At 35.8% G+C, this 19,431-nt stretch overlaps 1 protein-coding gene across 2 annotated transcripts in view; it reads right to left on the reverse strand.

Moving 5' to 3' along the window:
* Window positions 1–19,431, reverse strand: part of ARHGAP10 (Rho GTPase activating protein 10) — a 240,582-nt gene that overhangs the window by 72,620 nt on the left and 148,531 nt on the right. For both annotated transcript variants that reach the window (XM_039876000.1, XM_039875999.1), the window contains 2 exons: window positions 13,425–13,512; window positions 5,475–5,533 (listed from right to left, as the gene is read on the reverse strand). In XM_039876000.1, the coding sequence (XP_039731934.1) occupies window positions 5,475–5,533; window positions 13,425–13,512 (147 nt within the window). The remainder of the gene's footprint in view (window positions 1–5,474; window positions 5,534–13,424; window positions 13,513–19,431) is intronic.

Here is a 19,431-nt window from a genome sequence, read left to right on the forward strand (position 1 = left end):
AAACCTTTCAGAGTTTTCTTTCTTTCTTTCTTTCTTTTTTTTTTTTGGTAATGAAATATTCAGCTTATTTCATTTAATGTATCATGGACCTCTTTCCCGTGTCATTACATGGGGCTCCATACCATTAATTTTATGAAGATTTATGTTGCTTCCAATGTTTGTAAAGTTAAGTTTGTTCCAGTTTACCCTTCCAATAGTAGTGTGTGAGAATGAGGAATGAGGTTTTACAAGACAGAACACAGTTGTGGTTAAAGAGGAAAAAAACCAAAAAGGCTAGGAAAAGGCACATGATAAAGCAGAACGCAAGTAATCAAATTATATTATATAATAAAACTCTTACAGAATACATTGGACGTTGAAAAGTACAACTTCTAGGGGAAAGAAAAGAGTACAACTATCTAAAGAGTTAGGAAATTAATTATAATCAAGTTGTTAATATGGAGTTAAAATCCAAGATAATGCCTTACTATATCTAAGAGAAAAATAAAAGCAATAAAAATATGACATTTTCGATTCAGTTTTAATTTTATAAATAAAATCGAAACAGGAACAATGAAAAACAGTAAAAAATTCCAAAGAAATAAAAGGATAACTTCCTATAAGAATTTTGTGCATTCAAAAATTTAAAAATTTTGAAGACTTCGCACTAAAAAGCTACTTCTAATTCATGTATGTCTTGTCATTAATAATCACCTTTCTCCAAAAAAAACCTACTCTTAATGTTTTTGGAATTACAGAAACACGAGAAAAAAAGTTTCCTACCCTTTAAGGATAAGGATCTTCATTTCTAAAAAAATAGTAGAATCAGTTCTGAAAAATAAGCCAAACTTCCCATATTTTGTCATTAATCAGAGCTTTCTATTAATGGGCATTCGTGTGGCTACAACATAATAATAATTTTAAAGTACTCAAAAAAAGTTTCCTAAGACAAATTATCTTCAGTTGCTTATGCGACATGCACTTCATTATATTTTAATTGACATAAACTAACGAAGAATGAAAGGCATAGCTTTTTGAAATCTAGGATATTGAATTAACCATAAAACCAAATTCCTGACATATGCCAAGGAATTAGGAGTTTACTGTAATAGCAAAAGCATTTTTAATTGTGAAACATAAATTAGCATCCCCAACACTTAATATCTATCTGCTTATGATGTGGTCATAATTAGGAGACTGAAAAGATATGACCATAGCTTACTGGAGCCCATCGAAGCTACACTGGCAGATAAATGTTATTTCAATATTTAAATGCTCTAAGTCAATAATACTATAACTTTAGGAAGCATTAGCAGTAACCATTAGCACTTCCCAAGGGACAAAAGACTGCAGTCAACAGACATCAAGTTTTCCACTTCTGTGGAAGATCCTATCTACCTGGAAATGAATGCACCAGACTAAGATAGCTTGATATCATTAAGCATTCGAGTCTTTTACTTTCCAGAGTTCCGAGTTCTTTCCCACCAACACCATATGATTCTGTCTTGCTTCCCATTCACGTTTAACAACAAGGACAGAACATTCTGATTAGGCAAAGACCAGTGCCCCAGATTCTCTTAACAGTTACATTTCTCATCGTAAATGACTAAAGAACTTGGTGATTATGATTTTGCTTCCCAGGTGACTTGACTATAGGAAGAAAACATATTGAACATAGAAAGACAAGTATTCTGGTTTAGCAGACTGAAATTCTCCATGTGATGCCATAGTGGGCATCCAAGCTTCAGCTATCACTCTTAAACTAAGTTTAATGCAAGTCCCATCCTGAAGCATGGGTCCAAGCCTTAGCAATATGACATCTCAAGGACTCAGAGTCTGAAAGGCTGAGATGCAGACCATGGCCTACAAGTACAGTCTCAGAGGCAATAAACGCCATGCAGTAACACATACTGGTGGATGCGTACCAACCTTCCCTAGGTGGACACAGTCTTTTGCATTCCTGTATAAACTGTTTTTTCATCCTATGACTTTCTAACTAAAAGTCCATTATATTCTCTCAAAAGATTGATGATGTGAAATAATAATAAATATATATTTTTTGGTCTCTGCCCCCAATTCCTGACAGAGCTCCTAAAACACTTGTAAATAGGAATGTTCAAATAATCTTTTGTTCTAATATTTAGTCTTTGACCCTAGTTCCTGACATGGAGCTCCTAGGACCTCCATAATTTACTGAGTAACAGGAATGTCTGACGCCAAGCTCCTAAGCCCCTTGGAATTTCCTGGATAAAAACATCTTTTGTTCTAATGAGGTGACTTTGGGTGGGCCCCTAGATGGGGGCTGGTCACCATAAAGATATACCTATGATTAGTAGCTTGGAACTTTCAGCTCTACCCGCCCCCACCTCCATCCCCCATTCTCCAGAGAGACAAGAGAGGTTGGAAATGGAGTTAATAACCCATATTGCCTACATGAATCTCCATAAAAATCCCAAAATACAGGGTTTGGAGAGCTTCCAGGTGCATGAACATATCTACATGCCAGAAAGGTGGTGCACCCCAGCTCCACAGAGACAGAAGCACCTGGGCTCAAGACACCTCAGCATCTCACTCTATGTACGCATCATCTGGCTGTTCATCAGTATCCTGCATTGTATACTTTATCATATAATAAGCTGATAAACCTAAGTTTGTGTTTCCCTGAGTTCTATGAGCCTTTCAAGCAAAATTATCAGATCCAAGGTGGGGGTTATTAAAATCCTGATTTCTAGCGGGTCAGTCAGAATTACTGGAGACAGACTGAGTGAGCCTTGTGACTAGTTTCTGAAGTGGGGGCAGTCTTGTGGGACTGAGTCTTTAACTTGTGGGATCTGATGCTAACTCTAGGTAGACAAAATCAGAACTGAACTGAATTGTAGGACACTCAGCTGATGTTGCAGAACAAGTTGATGTGGGGAAAAATCCCACACATTGGGTGACCAGAGTGTCAGAAGTGAAGTATTGTGTGTGTGAGTGGAGGAAAAACACAGGAGTGGTTTTCCTAGACAGATGGTCTCTAGTTCTTTTTAGCAATTTTAGTTAATTCTCTCAGCTGAGAAAGTTTAGTTAATGCTCTTAATTTTCTCTGAAAAAAATTTAATTTCTCAATGCATTCAACATTGAACGATAAGTCGTTATTTCTTAAGAATGAAGAATAAAAGGCTTTTGCCTTCTGTTATGACAACAAAGAAATAAAATTCATTTTTGTATCATGCACTCCAGAAATTAACTCAGGTTCCCAATAGAACTCTATAGGAAAGAAAACCGATGAGAGAAAATGAAAGGGCCCAGGAGAATCCTTCAGAATTCTCAGCAGGGAGGACAGAAGAGACAATCTCAACACCACAGAAACAGATGGAAACTGCCGCACATGACTGAAAAGAATCAAAAATTAGTTTCCATGCTGGGGTGAGAGGCGGTAACAAAGACTGGTGAGGCTCGATAATTTTAGCAGTCAGCTCAGCTAACAGATACTTCGGCAAAATAAGGTAATCTCTGCCATTGTTAGTGGAAAATGATAGCTTAACTGCGATCCCAATTTTCCAACAATATTCAAAAAGGGAGACTAATTTTGGCCACCTGATTCCTGTAACTGTTTCATTTCATACTTAAAAGCACATATGCAAAAGATTGGAGGATCTGCTCCCACATTCTTTCCTGAGAGGAAAAGTGAGTACAGAGAACGGTACTCGCAGGAGATTCAAATAAAAAAGTTCTGCAGTAGAAATGTCGGTCCCTACAATACACCGATTTTATACATGTGCTTTTTCTCATTAAAAAAGGTAACTACAGGTTCCATTCCAACCACAACTCCACTTAGTGCAAATACATGCCAATAATTACAGTAGCTACAGTATTTCTTTGGAACAGGCTGGTTATTCAAATTGTGAAGATTTTTAAAGCACACCCCTCTCCAAAGTCGAGAAGTAAAATACAAGGTCCTGGTCTGGTAGATGAGGATACCTTTTGCATTTACACAATCTCTTCTACTTCTACCACACTGTTCAAAAACAGCCTCGTTTCCTACCACCACAGACTTCACTAGCACTTGTAAGTTCCTACTTCTCAGGAAGCCTTCATCTGGTAAAATATGTTGTTAGAATTTTAAACACACTGGACTCAGTTATAAGGCATGATAATAATAATAATTCTCACTTGTGGCAATTTAAAACCTTATTCCATAATCACTTTATCTTTCCCCAATTCTCAAAGGATTCTAGATTAAAATTGGCACTCTTCTACTTTTTCCAGTCTCCAAGGCGAACATGAAACAATTGTCCTCAAAGTAGAGTTTAATTTCTCTTTCCCTGGTTTGCCAAAAATGCCACAGGGAAGAAATCAAAACAACTAAGCATTTGCTTGAGTTTCTGCCAAGAAAACTTTCCCCTACTTCCTTGATCACACAAATTCTCTTCAAAAAAAAAATCCTTTTCCATGTGAAAACAAAAGTGAATAGAACCATATTTTTTCTCTTTCCCAAAAGCCTATTTTATGTGTATAGTCTTTTTTCCGCGGCATACGAGGAAGCTTTACACTGGCCTCAGCAAAGACCTCACAAGAAGGTAGCATTTAAAGCAACATCGGACCCAAAGGGATTGTTCTAAGTTTTCTGACAGATTGAACTATGGAATACATCCAAGAGAAAAAAATAAAATAAAAGGAAATGAAAATACAATTACAGCTACTGTTGGTGCACCTGTGAAAACCAAACTGCGGGTTTTAACCAGTGGAACCGGGGTTTTGAGTTTTAAATAAAGATCCCTCTAATCTGGCAAGTTACTTAACATCTCTCAACCTTCATTTCCTTAACTATTAAATACCTAACAACGGTGTATTTCAGAAGACTCCGGTGATTAAATATCATAGGCTGAATATAAAATACTGAGATGTATGATAATGGAGAGAAAATAAGAAAGCTTCAAATGGGTATGACTCAACAAAAATTTAATTAGAGCCAACTATGGGCCTTTTTCATTTAAGATTTTATCACATATAAATCATTCCCTATCAAATACTGTGTGAGCTTCTGGCATTATCTCAAAATATTTCTTTTGCCTATAATTTCCATCTAAATATCTTTCTATGTGAAGCCATTTCCAACCTGCTAATTTCTCCAAATCTGCGAATCTCCCCAACCTTCTCCAAGGTAAATACTTCTGTGTTCCCATAGCATTTTGCTCATGACATTATCATATATGTTATGATATAGCAAGAGGTGTGTACACCCCAATAATTGCTAGAGAGCTGACTCCTGGGAGCAGAAATCCTTTCATGGCTCTACATATCCAGTATCTAATAAATGTTTGTGAATGAATGAAAATATGTATTAATTTTTTCACCTTCTAAAAGGGAAAAGAAACCCAAGATCTTCTAAAGTGGTTTATCTTCTTAGCACAACTTACAATAACATGAAGTTAAATTTTCATGTGGAAATTGTAGTTTAAACACACTGTTAAAAACGAAACTGTGTTCATTCACCTCTACATAATACTTACTGGCCGGAATAATGAAATCTCCATGTAACTCATAGGTCATAAGGGGCTCCGGAAGACTCCTGCATGAAAAAACAGCTGAGAATTACCAAACATATCCAAGCAAGTCACCACTCTTTGTGTTCATTTTTTAATAAAAAGATATTAAATATGTTGTGCATTTCTTAGTTAATGTGTAAAACTTCCCTAGGGAATACTTTTACATATCAAAAAAAAAAATACATAAATCAAATGGATCATGTCATTCACTGCTATCTGCAACAGGCACTCTCTAAGCTTAAGAAGACACAAATCCCTATTGGATCTAAGCATGGAGTATTTCATATTTAATCTTGGAAAGTACATTTACAAACATGTTATTATATATAAAACTTCCTTCCACACATTAACTTATTTAAAACCAAACATTCTATCCAACCAAATGTAAGCATATAATTTTGCAAATTATTGCTAAAATACTGACGATGCCACACAAAATATGTAGAGAAGATTAAATAAACTTAAAGAAATCAAATCCTCTCCTCTTATATATCTCTATTATATAAATATGATATCCATTTTGGTTTATGCATATGAAACAATCAAAGATAGATATAAAATGAAACTGATGACACCTTGAAAACTACATATCGGTATTACTTAATAAACCAAGATAAACCGTGTTTGGAGCCATGACAGAATTCTCAATAAATTTAAAAGAGTTCAATTTATCATTTTAATTTTCTACCAAGCACATTATATAAATAGTAGTATTATTTATCCTGTAATCAACAGAATGCTACAGTTCAGTCAACCTCTAGACACTTCTTAAATTTTAAAAGACCATATCTCTGAACTCTATAAAAACTTAACACTCAGACAAGTATCAATCTGCATGATCTTTCTGGAGGGCAATCTGGCAAGGGATTAAGAACCTTTAAATGGTTTAAATAGTGTAACCCAGAAGTTCCTTTTCAAATGGTTAAAAAAAACTTCGAAGATACACACGAAAATTTAAAACATATTCGAAAGCCAAGAAAAATGCCAAGGATTAAGGAGGTCATTTCATATTGATAAAGAGGTCAATTCATCAACAAGACATGACAATTCTAAATGTTAACGGATCTAATAAAGGAGCTTCAAAATACATGAAGCAAAAATTGATGAGGTTACAAGGAGAAATAGATAAGTCCACAACTACGGCTGGAAATTTAAATACCTCTGTCTGAATAAATGATAGAACAAGAAGATAGAATACAATCAGTTAGAATATAAAAGATTTGAACAAAGCTATCAACTAACTTCACCTAGTTGTTACGTCCTTTCCCTAAATGACAACCCAATGCATTGTTTTTCACTGCACATGGAACATTAACCAAGATAAACTGTGTTTGGGGTCATGAAATAATTCTTAATAAATTTAAAAGAGTTCAATTTATACATGGTATTTCTGATTATAATAAAAATTGGATTAGAAATCAATAACAGAAATATATCTGGGAAACCGCAAAGAAAAAAATTAGGAAGTATTCTGAAGTAAACGCAGTGTATCACATGTTGGAATTTGAGGGATGTTAATAAAGCAGTATTTGGGGATAAATTTATACTGCTAAACACTTATATTAGAAAAGAAGAAAGGTCTTTAATCAATGACTTCACTTTCCATCTTAAGGAGCCAGGAAAAAAAAAAAAAGTAAATTAAACCCAAAATAAGCAGAACAGAAAAAAAATAAAAAAATAAAAAATCACAGCAGAAATCAGTGAAATAGAAAACAGAAAAAGAGAAAATAATAAACCCAAAAGCAATTAACAAATAAAATTGATAAATCTAGCCAGAATGATTAGGAAATAAAAGAGAAAAACACAAATCATCAATGTCAGGAATGGTAAAGGTGACCACGGACTCACTGTAGCATCTAAAGGTATTAAAGAGAAAATAAGGAACTATTATGAACAATTTTATGTCCACAAATTCAACAATTTAGATGAAATGGGAAAGTGTCTTGAAAGACGAACTACCGAACGGTCTCTTCAGAAGAATGAGGTAACCTGGGTAAGACCCCCGTCGTTTACAGAAATTGAATTTGTAGCTAACGATCTTGCCCGTAAGAAAACTGTAGGCCCAGATGACTTCACTGGTGAATTCTAACAAAAAAGAAAGAATACAATTCCACACAAATTCTTCTAGGATGTATAACAGGGAATGCTTTCTAACTCATTCTTTGATATCAGCATTACCCTAGTTCCAAAATTAAAGACATAAGAAAACTACATACCGATATTACTCATAAATATAGATGCAACAATTCTAAATAAAATGATAGCAACTGAAATTTACAAAGATAAAGGATAATACATCATGAACAACTTGGGTTTATCAGAAATGCAACACTACCTTAATACTAACACAAAACCAATGCAATTAACCATACCAGCAAACAAAAGAAAAACTATGATCATCTCAATAAGTAATTTAGGGGAGAAAGAACAGCTTTTCCCACAAATAACACTGGAACAAACCAGACATCCCTATTCAAAAGTAATCAGGGATCCAGACCCTACATCTTACACAAAACTCAAAATAGATCATAGAGCTAAGGATAAAACCTAAAAACTATAAAACTTCTAGAAAAGAATATAAAAGAAAACATTTGTGACTTTAAATTAGGCAAAGATTTATTGATACATCACTAAAAGTACAGTCCATAAAAAAGAACAACTCATAAAATTGGACTTTATCAAAATTAAAAGCTACTACTTGACACTATTAAGAGATGAAAAGACAAGCCACAGACTGAAGAAAACATTTGCAAAAAGCACATATTTGAGAAAGGACTTGTATCTAAAATAGATAATTAACCCAATACAAAAAGAGGACAAATAGCCCAGTTTTTTTAATTGTGTGAAAGACATGGACAGACACTTCACCTAAGAAAATAAACAGCACGAGAGCACATAAAAAATGTCTAACATTATTAATCATTACGGAAGTGCAAATTAAAAGCACAATGAGATGCCAGCACACACCTGTTAGAACTGCTAACATTAAGACGATTGACCATATCAAGGACTGGCAAGGATGCAGAGGAAATGAAACTCTTGTACACTCGTGGTGGGAATGTAAATGAATACAACTACTTTTGTAAAAAGTTTCAGTTTATCAAAAAGTTAAACATACACCTACAGTACAACCCAGGCATTACACTCCTAGGATTTACTCAAGAGAAATAAAAGACCGTGCTCAAAGATTTGTACAGAGAGGTTTTTGGTAGCTTCATTTTTAATAGCCAAAAGCTACAAACAACCCAAATATCCATCAACAGGTGAATGGAGTAAAAGAGCTGTGGTTTATCCATACGATGGAACAATAGTTAACAACAAGAAGGAATGAACTATGCAGCAATATACCACGACACAGGTGAATCTCTAAGCTGAGTAAAAGAAGCCAGATTTAAAGGAAAACAAACACATACTGTATTATTCCATTTCTATGAAATGATAGTAAATTCAAATCAACGTATAATGACAGAAAGCAGACCAGCAGCTGCCTAGGGATGAGGGATTGAGGGAAGGGAGAGAGACGGATTTCAAAGGGACATGAGGCAACTTGCAGGATGATGAGAGGGTCACTATCTTAATCATGGAGGTGGCTTCGCAGATACCTATATGTCAAACTTATCGGATGGACACTATAAATGTGTGGTTTATTATATGCCAATTACATTTTGATCAAATTGTTTGTTTAAAAACAAAATAGATGCAAAAATATATATTCTCAGATTATGTTCCCTACATAAAATTTATGATGGTGCAGTGCAGACACACACACGCACTGACACCTGTAGACAGTGAAGCCAAAACTGAAGGCACTGGTGAAGAACACCGTTCTCTTATTTCCTCTCTTTCTCCCCTTTATTCCCAACACTCTCATTTAAAGAAAAAAAAACAAAATCAATTACACCGCAGCCTAAATTAAAAGAAAGAAGCAAACCTTTGGGTATTTTTGTTCCAAAATATGGACAAGCAAGACATAGCAAAGAAGGAAAATGATTCGGACAGAGAACGAAAGTTAAAGGGTACAGAAAAGTGAAAAATGAGGACGCTTTAAAAAAAAAAAAACAGAGGGCATTTTTTTCCAATAAAAATGAATTTGTATCGAAATACTTCTACGAGCTTCTTATATCATTGCCATATGTCTGCTAAGCAATGCAGCATAAAAAGTATTAAATATTGTTAATGTTAGGGGAACAGTCATAAAAATGACAAGTTCCCCACACAAAATTTATTATACTGAGTCACTGTACCTCTCAATTTCCCACCAATACGTTCTTGAGCTCTCTCTCTTTTCCACCCATTGGGATCTGTTTGGGAATACCTATGCTGACATTTTCTTCCCTAAAAGGCCCATTCCAATTTCCATGTTTTAGAAGTTTCCTCCAGTAAGATCACTTTACTAAAAAGTCACAAAAGAGCTCATTTGTCCCCTCACATGGGAAACTGTTGTAATGAATACACTGCTGGGAATCAAAATTATGGTGTGAATAATATGAAATCAATCAAAGGACTGATATCCAGAACTCTACAGCAGCGGTCCCCAACCTTTTTGGCACCAGGGACCAGGGCTCTTATGAGACTCTAATGCCTGATGGTCTGAGGTGGAGCTGAGGCAGTGATGCTAGCGCTGGGGAGCAGAAGCAAATACAGATGAAGCTTCTCTTGCTTGCCCGCTGCTCATCTCCTGTTGTGCAGCCCGGCTCCTAACAGGCCACAGACTGGTACCAGTCCACGGGCAGGGGGGTTGGAGACCCCTGCTCTAAAAATTAAAGTAAAAAAAAAAAAGGAAAATTTTGCTTCAGCTCAGTAGACTACAGAGATGCCATACAGATGTCTGTTGTACATCTTTTCCTTTTTCCCAGACCCTGGAGGGTACGCTCTTGTTTTAAGTTTGGTGTTTCGGGGTTTGGCTATCTCCCTTGTACCACCTCCCAATCTATTAGGTGGCTCATTCACAGTGAAAACTCAAGGGCAACGGTTTTTTTGGTAAGAAAAGTTATATTCAGGTTTGTGCCATGGTGCCATTAAGGGACAGTACGGGGATTCCAACCCAGGCAGGCTGGCTCCAGAGGCCATGGGTTTGCCCAGCACACCATCACCTCTTGTGCTGAAAGAAACGCACTCACTCAGGCCATAACCAGGTAGCCAAACAGAGGTATGTGAAAACTCAGTTTTGTCCTCCTTGGTGCATCACCGGAGTGTCAATCAAATCCTAATTATTGCATTTTAAGTTACTAAAAATAACAGGCAAAAAGAACAGCGACCGTTCAAACCTCCCAAGGTATGTCATTTTATGACAATCACTTTATCCCATTTAGGCAGAATGTGTACATTGCTAGGAGTGATGTGAGATGATAACAGCATCTCCTATTGTTGTTCTTTAAGCAATATTTGCTTAAAAGAAGAATTTGACAGGATAAAGAAACTCGATGAGAGGAAAAAGGTAGAAAAAGCAACAGAAGACCAGGGGCAATAAGGAACCAGCTTCAGAAAGTATCAAAAACTCCTAAGAAATTATATGTACTGAATAAAAAGATTCTCTAGTTTATTAAAACTAGTGCCTTTCCCCTATTGGTGGAGGGGTGGGGGGGCGGGTTGGGGAGAACCATGTGGACCAGGGAGAAAAAACCTGCAATTTATTACAGAAGAATTGGATTTTTGTCCTTAGTCTCCCACCGATAACTGAATCACTTTGGTCAATCCCCTTACCCATTCCAGGCATGAGTTCACCAAATAGTAATATGAGTTTAATGCCTCCTCCTAGAGTGGCGACATCCATTCTTGATCAAGTTAACATATGAAATTCCTTCTATTTTTATATTCCTCACTCCTTTCCATCTAATGCAGGCTTTCTCAACTCGACTTTAGCACTACTGATATTTTGTACATTTGAGAGGAAGAATGGGCTGTCTCGTTCATTGCAGGAGTTTTAGCAGCCCATTCCTGGCCTCCACCCATTGAATGCAGTAGCACCCCCTCTTCTGCAATCATGAAAACCAAGAATGTCTCCAGATATTGCCAAAAATTTCCGGGGAGGGGGGAGGCAAAAATCATCTCCAGTTAAGAACCACTGCTCTCATATTTGAATGATGGGTATAGCTCTAAATGCCGAGGATTCTGCTATAAACATGTCACACTAAATATCTATCTTCAGGAAGCTGACATTCAATCCCAGGATGTAAACTAACAAGATTCGTTTTGACCACAATCCTCTTCTAAACCAGTTAGTCACTATCAGTGGCAAAGAAGACATAAACAAGTCAATTTAGACTTAATTTTGCCCACTTATAAATTAGAGATAATAATAATGTATTTCCTAGTTTAAGAAAAAAAGTTAAAACGGTGGCTAAAAATATCTTGTGTAAATACTCGAAATACATATGTGAACTCACTGAAGAATTTTAATTTCTTTAAAAGTAGGACAACCAGACAACTCAGGCCTCCTGATGTAAAACAACACAAGAATATAGCCCTACTAGGATACGTTCTTGTGATAACCTGAACTTGAATCTAATGAATCCTAAAGATTTAACTAATAGTTTACAGAAAATATGTTAGCTAGAGAAACACATTAAATGATACCATAAGGACACAAAATATAGCCATAAGCAAAAAGTAGAAAATTCTATTTTAAAAAAATGACCCAAATTCATCAACGAAAACATTCTGGGTGGCGGGGGTACAGAGGGAGGAGACCATGCAGATTAAAAGTGACTTAAAATATACCAACCAAATGAAAAGTGTTGACATTGTATAAATCCTGTATGAATTACAACAAATATAAAAAGACCTTTTCTGGAAAAAAAAAAAAAGTAAAAATGGAACATGAACTGAGCACTGGATGATATTAATTTTGTTGGGTATAATATTATCTTTTCTATATTGCTTTTTAAAAAAGTCCTTATCTTCTATGATATATATATTCAAGTAGTTATGTTTTAGAAAATCTTCAAAGTATTATCCAAAAAAGTGGCAGGCAGGGAGGCTGATGAAACAAGGACAGATGTGTGTAACTGAAGCAGCAGGATCATGGGGCCCTGAGGATCCATTACACTAACTAATCTCTCTAGTTTGATATATGTGAAATTTTTTAAATATGTAAATTTTAAAAAATATATTAAAAAAACCTAATAAGTTGATTCCGATGTGCTCATTGGAACCCAAACAATATTTACCTGAGAAACAATCCTATGCGTTGGCTAAAAACTGATGCGAAGGGGGAGCGCAGCCGTGTTCGCCACGCGGAAGTCAGAGCCCGCGGCCGCACACGGCAGGAGGACTGAGCCCCGCCCCCCAACCCTGGGCCTCCACTCACTTCTTTTTTCACTCCCCAGGTAACTGTTCTTCATCGAGCCTCAAGTGTTTTAATCATTAAGCTCCTTTCTTTTGTTAAAGAAAGGTTAAAATCTCACAGAAATCCTGAACCATTTTCTAATTCTAGTCTTCAAAATTTTCTTTGATAAATGCAAACTTTGAGTTTATCTTAAAACCTCATCAAGTAAACTTCTTTTAAAATAGCTTCATATTTACGTGTTATCATTATAAGCCTGTAAATTCAAATGGTTTAAATTTAAGCTTTAAAAATATTCATTTTAGCCAAAACCATAAATAAAAGATTCAGTGAATACAATAAATAACCTTCTTTCTCATTGTTTCATAGCATTTACTTCCTAAAATTCACAGCTGCAACAGACATTTATTTCAAAACCTAAGTCTACTCTATCCAATTCTGTTCAGTTGCGATCTACCTAACTGATGTTCACCTACTACTTACCTCATTTTCTGGGCCATTATTAGATACCTCGTAAATGTTTTCCTTTTTTAATAAGGCTTACCTATTAAGATTTATGTGCATAGTCAGCATGTGTGTTAGATGTCCAAATCGTCCACTCTTCCCTTCTGTTACTGAGGGGAGCTTACCTCAAATACTGTTTTAGGGCACTTGTTATTGTCTTCACTTCCCAGTCTACGGAATTCTCCAGGTCTAACTCATTGCATGTTTTTACATCTAGTGAGCAAGCAAGAAAGAAAAAAATAATTAACACTTTGAACATCCAAAGGTCCTCCTGACTGGCTCAGAAAGCTTCCATTTATGTGGCTAAACCACACATAATTCTGTGGTTTCCTATAAAAACATTATGTACAATTTTTTATATTCTGTAAGACATGATCCATTATTACACATTTTTACCACTTCAGAAAATCTGTGGTGGAGATGAAAATAAAAGGATAAGTAGGGAAGGACTGGACATACCTTAGCATTTAAATCAGTTATGCTAGCTAGATGGGATAAAAGGGGTCAAATGTGTGGTGACAGAAAAAAAAATCCAACCATGGGCGGTGAACACACAATACAATATATACATATGCCTCACTGTTAAATTGTACACCTGAAACTCACTGGATTTTCTTAACCAATGTCACCATAATTTAAAAAATCATATGATCATAAATAAATAAATGAATGAATAAATAAATAAATAAATAAATGTTCACCACCACAAAGCACCAAAGCACAGAAAGCTATCATTATTATTAATATTATTATTAAAGGCGTTACTCAGAAACCATGGCTTAGAGCACATGTGGCATTTGCGCTGTCTTTATATTTTCACTTGTTCAGGTGGCATTATTGCTGTCACACTGTGTTATGACAGGGGAAATAGCATTGTTAATGGAAAAATTAGAACAGCAAAAAGTCAGTGGGAGGAAAGGATAAATTTTGTCCCATACTTCTAAAATCTGTACTCATTATCATCATCTTTCTGAAGACTACTACTTGGTCAACCAAAACAGAAATATGATGACACATAAACTTAAAAAGTCATTTTTGGGTCATCTTTCATAGCAACATTGGAATTAACATACACTCATCCAGGAAATGCTTATTGGAAGCCTCTGTACAACACTTCTGATGTTCATTCTAAATTAAACTAGTTAATTAGTTTTCTTTGTCCTGAAAGTGTGTTAATGATGGGTTTCTTCCAAATGAACTTTCAAGTAGCTAGTAAGCTCTAAAGAGGACATGTGGCCTAAAAAAAAAAAAAGAGGAGGAGTTGGAGGGCATGGCGGGGAGGGAAAGAGGGAAGAGGGAGGTGTCAGTTTTTGAAAAGGAAACGGTTAGTCCCGGCTGAAACGAAAGGAAAGGATGGTGGGAAAGGCAAGCCCTCTGAGTACGATGGCATCTTTGACCCAGTAAGGCTGCACTGGGCTATGGCAGGGCAGCAGGCAGGGCAGAGTGCAGCACTGGACCACAAACTCGGGCTGAAATGCTGGCTGAAACTCCGACCACCATGCCACCCCAAGCGAGTCAGTTCCAAACTGATCTGAACTTCAGGCCTTCGTCTGCACAACGGAGATAATGTAAACGCTCTCAGGGAACTACTGAGGGCATAAAAGCGAATCGAGAACATATACAGATTTCTACAACTTATTAAATGAGTAGGTAATTACCTAGCTGAGTCACTAAAAGTATCAGCATTCAGTGATGGTTAAATGCTTCAAAGGGAGGGAGTAGAGAATGGGTTATAATGAATGATATCAAACGACCAATATAAATTTGCCTGGTTTTCTGCATTCCCATCATGCAAAGGAGAAAATAAGAGATTCATAGGGAGACCTGACTTCTCCCTCACTCCGGAATGATGTTTCAACTAAGACCCAAAAAATTACTTGTCTTTCTACCCTCCTTTCACTGCATTTGTCTATAATATAGGGAAGGAAACATCTTGTTAGTATTTCCTTTATAAAAGCACTAAAAAGAAAAACTTGTCAAAATAGGACCACCACATTATGTCATGCAGGATACTTAAAAGTTTTAGGCTTGGGCATAAGGAAGGACGGATGACAAGTCAATGTTATTCTCAAACTTTTTGAAAATAAAGTAAAACAAGAAGTGATGGTTATTTCGCAGCCATAACATCATACATATGAGGTCAATTACTCAAAAGTCTGGAGAATTTTTAAAGCACTTCAACAGTTCTTGATTACAGCAACTGACAGCAATATGCAATAAACTACAACAATGGCAATTGACACTGATTACATTTTGATCAGTTCCTACAATTCAGAACTCATTTTTTACTAAGCTTGTCAGACATGCTACAAGTACATTCAAGAAATTAAATTAAGCACCCTGATTAAAGGTGCAATCCTTTATAACTGGGACTAAATAATTCTGTTCTAAAGGCTTTGCCAACCAATTACTTCAGTAACTGAATATTCTCTCTCTCATTAAATCAATTATTTAAATCTCATTTTAACATACAAGTCAGATAACATTTTCAATCAACTTGCTCCCAGCAAATCGCCATTTTTAAATCCTTCTAAAAGAAAGGCTTCTAAAGGAAATCTTTTATTTTCAGCTTTCTATCAAATTATCATTCTATATTTTGAGAATCATATTCTTTCTAAGAAAAACAAGCCATCTTTTGAATTAATGGAATAAAAAGTAGGTGTTACATCAGAAGTTAATGACTACATTGTGTCTGTGGTACTAATCCTCCATTAAAATTTCACTGTTTTCAACTAAATCATCTCCAGCAGTTCTTTACTATCTGCGGATGCACTGAAGCTAGATAAATTTGTTAATAACTTATTTGGGATTCTAACTTAAAATGCATTTCAGTGTTTAATCAGAATATATGGTCTATTTTCAATAAGGTAGAAATTTGGCCTCCTTTCTAACCAAGGGAAAACATCTTGTGGATTACTTAAAAATCAAAATTAACAACCACAGATAAAAACAGGTGGCTTTTTTGGGCATTAATGTGGTCATAATTTTATAACTGGTGGTCGTTTTTTGAAACTACAGATTTTCAGCCCAATCTAAATGCAAGTGTTGGCACCCTACTGATCTAACATCGACTTAGGTCTCATTTTAAAGTACTTAAGAAGCACAGTGATTGAATTAATTTTTAAAATATACTTTATAATTTAAAATCTGAATTTTTTCAGCTATGTTAGTTTACTTTTTTCACCGATCTATGTGAAAAATCTGTCCTACACAGTAAGCAAGGTGATATTTTAAAAGTAAAACACTTCTAAATTCGTTTTGTTTTCCATGGTTCTATGTCTAAATTTAAAATCATCTACCTTTTTTTGCAAATAAAATTTATTTAGAAATAACCACCAAATTCACCAGCACACAGAAACTATTATCACATTTTCTCACAATTTCCCCTCCCCTGCTCTGATGTTTTCATTCTAAAGTGGGAAAAAAAGGCAGAACGCATGACAATTCTAACTCATCTCAGTTCCAAACTACCAATAACTACTGCAATTAATCTGTTACATTCTCACCCCATTTACTAAAAAACCGTGACTCATCCAAAGACACCTCATCTGACGTTTCTCCCTGCCTTCCCCAACTGCTCCAAGTCTCTATTAAAAAAAAAAAATTACGAGACTGTGTGTGCCCTCTGTTGGAGCAAAAGGGTAAGGAAAGGAAAATGGCTCGTAAAGGGAAGGAAAGCAACCGCTCACTTGGGCATTTCCTCTTGGAAACTTAAGAAGTTTGGTCCACAGAAAGCTAGGAGCCTGCTGGAAACCCAGCAGGCTGCTACCATCTGCTCCCAGGATGGAAGACGACTAAGGTGGAAAACAATTCTCATCACTGTGGGAGGAGAACAGCTGTCCACTCCTTTACCTGGCCTGGCGGAGTACAGACGACTTGACTGTTTAGAGGACTTAATGAGATCAACTGCCATTAGCATGTCATGTTGGTAGCCAGACAGGAGAGAAAAAAGAGGGCAGGGGAGGAGAGGGAAGAGAGGAAGGAGGGGAGTGGGAGGGGAAGAAAGACTAGAAACATTTTATTCTCTGTTTTAGTCTTAAATGTGAAGGGGGGAAACACACCAAAAAAAGGAGACGAACGAAGGAAACATGCAAGACTTGAACATTCATCCTTTCTTTAGAAATCATCTCAAACATTTATACATGTGTATTTAAAGAATACTTAAAATATTTTGAACAATACAAAACTATTTTATGTAAAATGGCAATAAAAAATAATATCGAAGTAAATAATTAGCTCTCAAGAACTAAAGTGAACTAAGAAAGTAGAAGATTTTGTCAAATAATATATAATGGCTTGGAACTTTTTCTCGGATACTCAAAAATTATTTTTCATTTGTACAAAGAAAAATGCATTAAAAACAAAATGTACTTTGAAAAAAGTCAAATTGGAAATAAATACCTAGAGGAATAATAATTTTAAAAAATAACTGCATAGTACTATAAATGAACAGAATTATCATAATTATCTAGAGGGGGGAAACACTGATTGGCTTAGAAGCATGAAGTTAATAACTCACCCAATATTTTTCCTCTTTAACGTATACAATTTTAAAATAATGTTGCTACATGGAAAAAACTGGAGAGAAAGAAAATCTATGGAATAATGTATACACAACTGTTCAGAAACTCTAAAATCCTTTTTTTGGAAGAGGTATAAATTGTTTCAATTTGAATACCTGCTGAATCAGAATGGAAGTAAAGATGTATCTTAAGGAAATCTTAAATTTATTAGGAAATAGTGAATAAATCTATTTCCTTAACAGCTAAAGTTTGGGTTAGTAACAAAGTTGGTAGCAAAACAAAAATAAGCAAATATCTTTCCCTCACGTCAATTCTCTAACTTCCTCTGTTTGCAGAATATTACCGAAAACACAGCATTTCCTTTGCCAGCATTGTAAATGAGGCTGTGTCACGCTTGTGTCCCGAACTTCTCTACTCTGAGTCTCATGGAAAATGAAAACAGTTTGCTAGATCATGAATTTTTGAGGGCTTAGATATTTTAAAACACCTTTCGAGTTAAGGATTGTGGATGAGACATTTCCCCAAAATAAAGGAAACTACCAACTGAGTTTGGGGATGCAGATCATGTGAGATTTCATGAGATTAAGAACAAATTTTGGGAGAGCTTAACATTTCAGGGTGACCAGAGAGACACCCTTGCTCGAACCGCCCTTGAACATGAACAAGGAGATAATAAATAATTATAATGCTAGGGTCCTTAGGACCAATTTCTTGTCACAAGGCACCTTTCAGCCCAAATCTCCCCTTCTGGTATCAACGGTCTTCTAGTTCTAATCATCATAACACCCTCTTGGAAATGAGAGAAGTGTTTCTAATTTTAAAATTAACTAAAAGCAGATGCTATAGTCCCATAAAACTCTTCCAGCTGCTACTGAACCACTGGCAACCTGAGTCTATTTAATTTGGAGACCTCTAATGGCAAAAAGGAAAATCTGACTGCCAAATTTGCACACCCAAGTTAAACCAGAGAGGCAGAAAATAAAAACAGCTCATGAAAGTGAATGTATTCTAATAAGGCTCTCCAACTGATGATGGGCAATTTTTCCCTGTGGTTAACAGTTAAAAAAAGGTGGTTGCTTATAAAACCCTTAATTCAAAGAAAGCCAAACAAGCAAGCCTATCTGTAACATCTCCGTTGATTTTATTCATTTATTTTTAGGAAGGTCTCTGCTTCCTAAAAATGAGTCTTTGCTACAATGCTGTAAGATTCAGAAAGCTTTAAATGCACTGACAGAATACCTGAGGGCATTGTTAATATTGATTAATTAAAGTGAGATATCAAATTAATTAATATGTAGTAAGGTCATAATGGCATAGAGGCCCTCAAGCCTGACGAGTTATCATCACTCCTCAAAAGGCAGTCTGCTTTGGGGTGAGGAGAAAAGTGGGATGCCTTACAGGTGGCACTGAAGTGACAGCAGCGTGTAATACAAAAGCGCTTTGTCATTCACATAATGTCTGGGGTAATAAAATGAATTCACTTTCTGGCTTCCTCTAGTCTGTGATGCCAAAGAACACTGTGTTATCAGCACAGATGGGACATGCATGGTTCTGGAGAAGAGCCTGGTGCAAACTACAAACAAGTCCTGTGAATACCAATGCATCCCTA

The sequence above is a fragment of the Pteropus medius genome, unplaced genomic scaffold, assembly GCF_902729225.1.
Source record: "Pteropus medius unplaced genomic scaffold, Ma_sr-lr_union100, whole genome shotgun sequence".
Lineage (NCBI taxonomy): Eukaryota > Metazoa > Chordata > Mammalia > Chiroptera > Pteropodidae > Pteropus > Pteropus medius.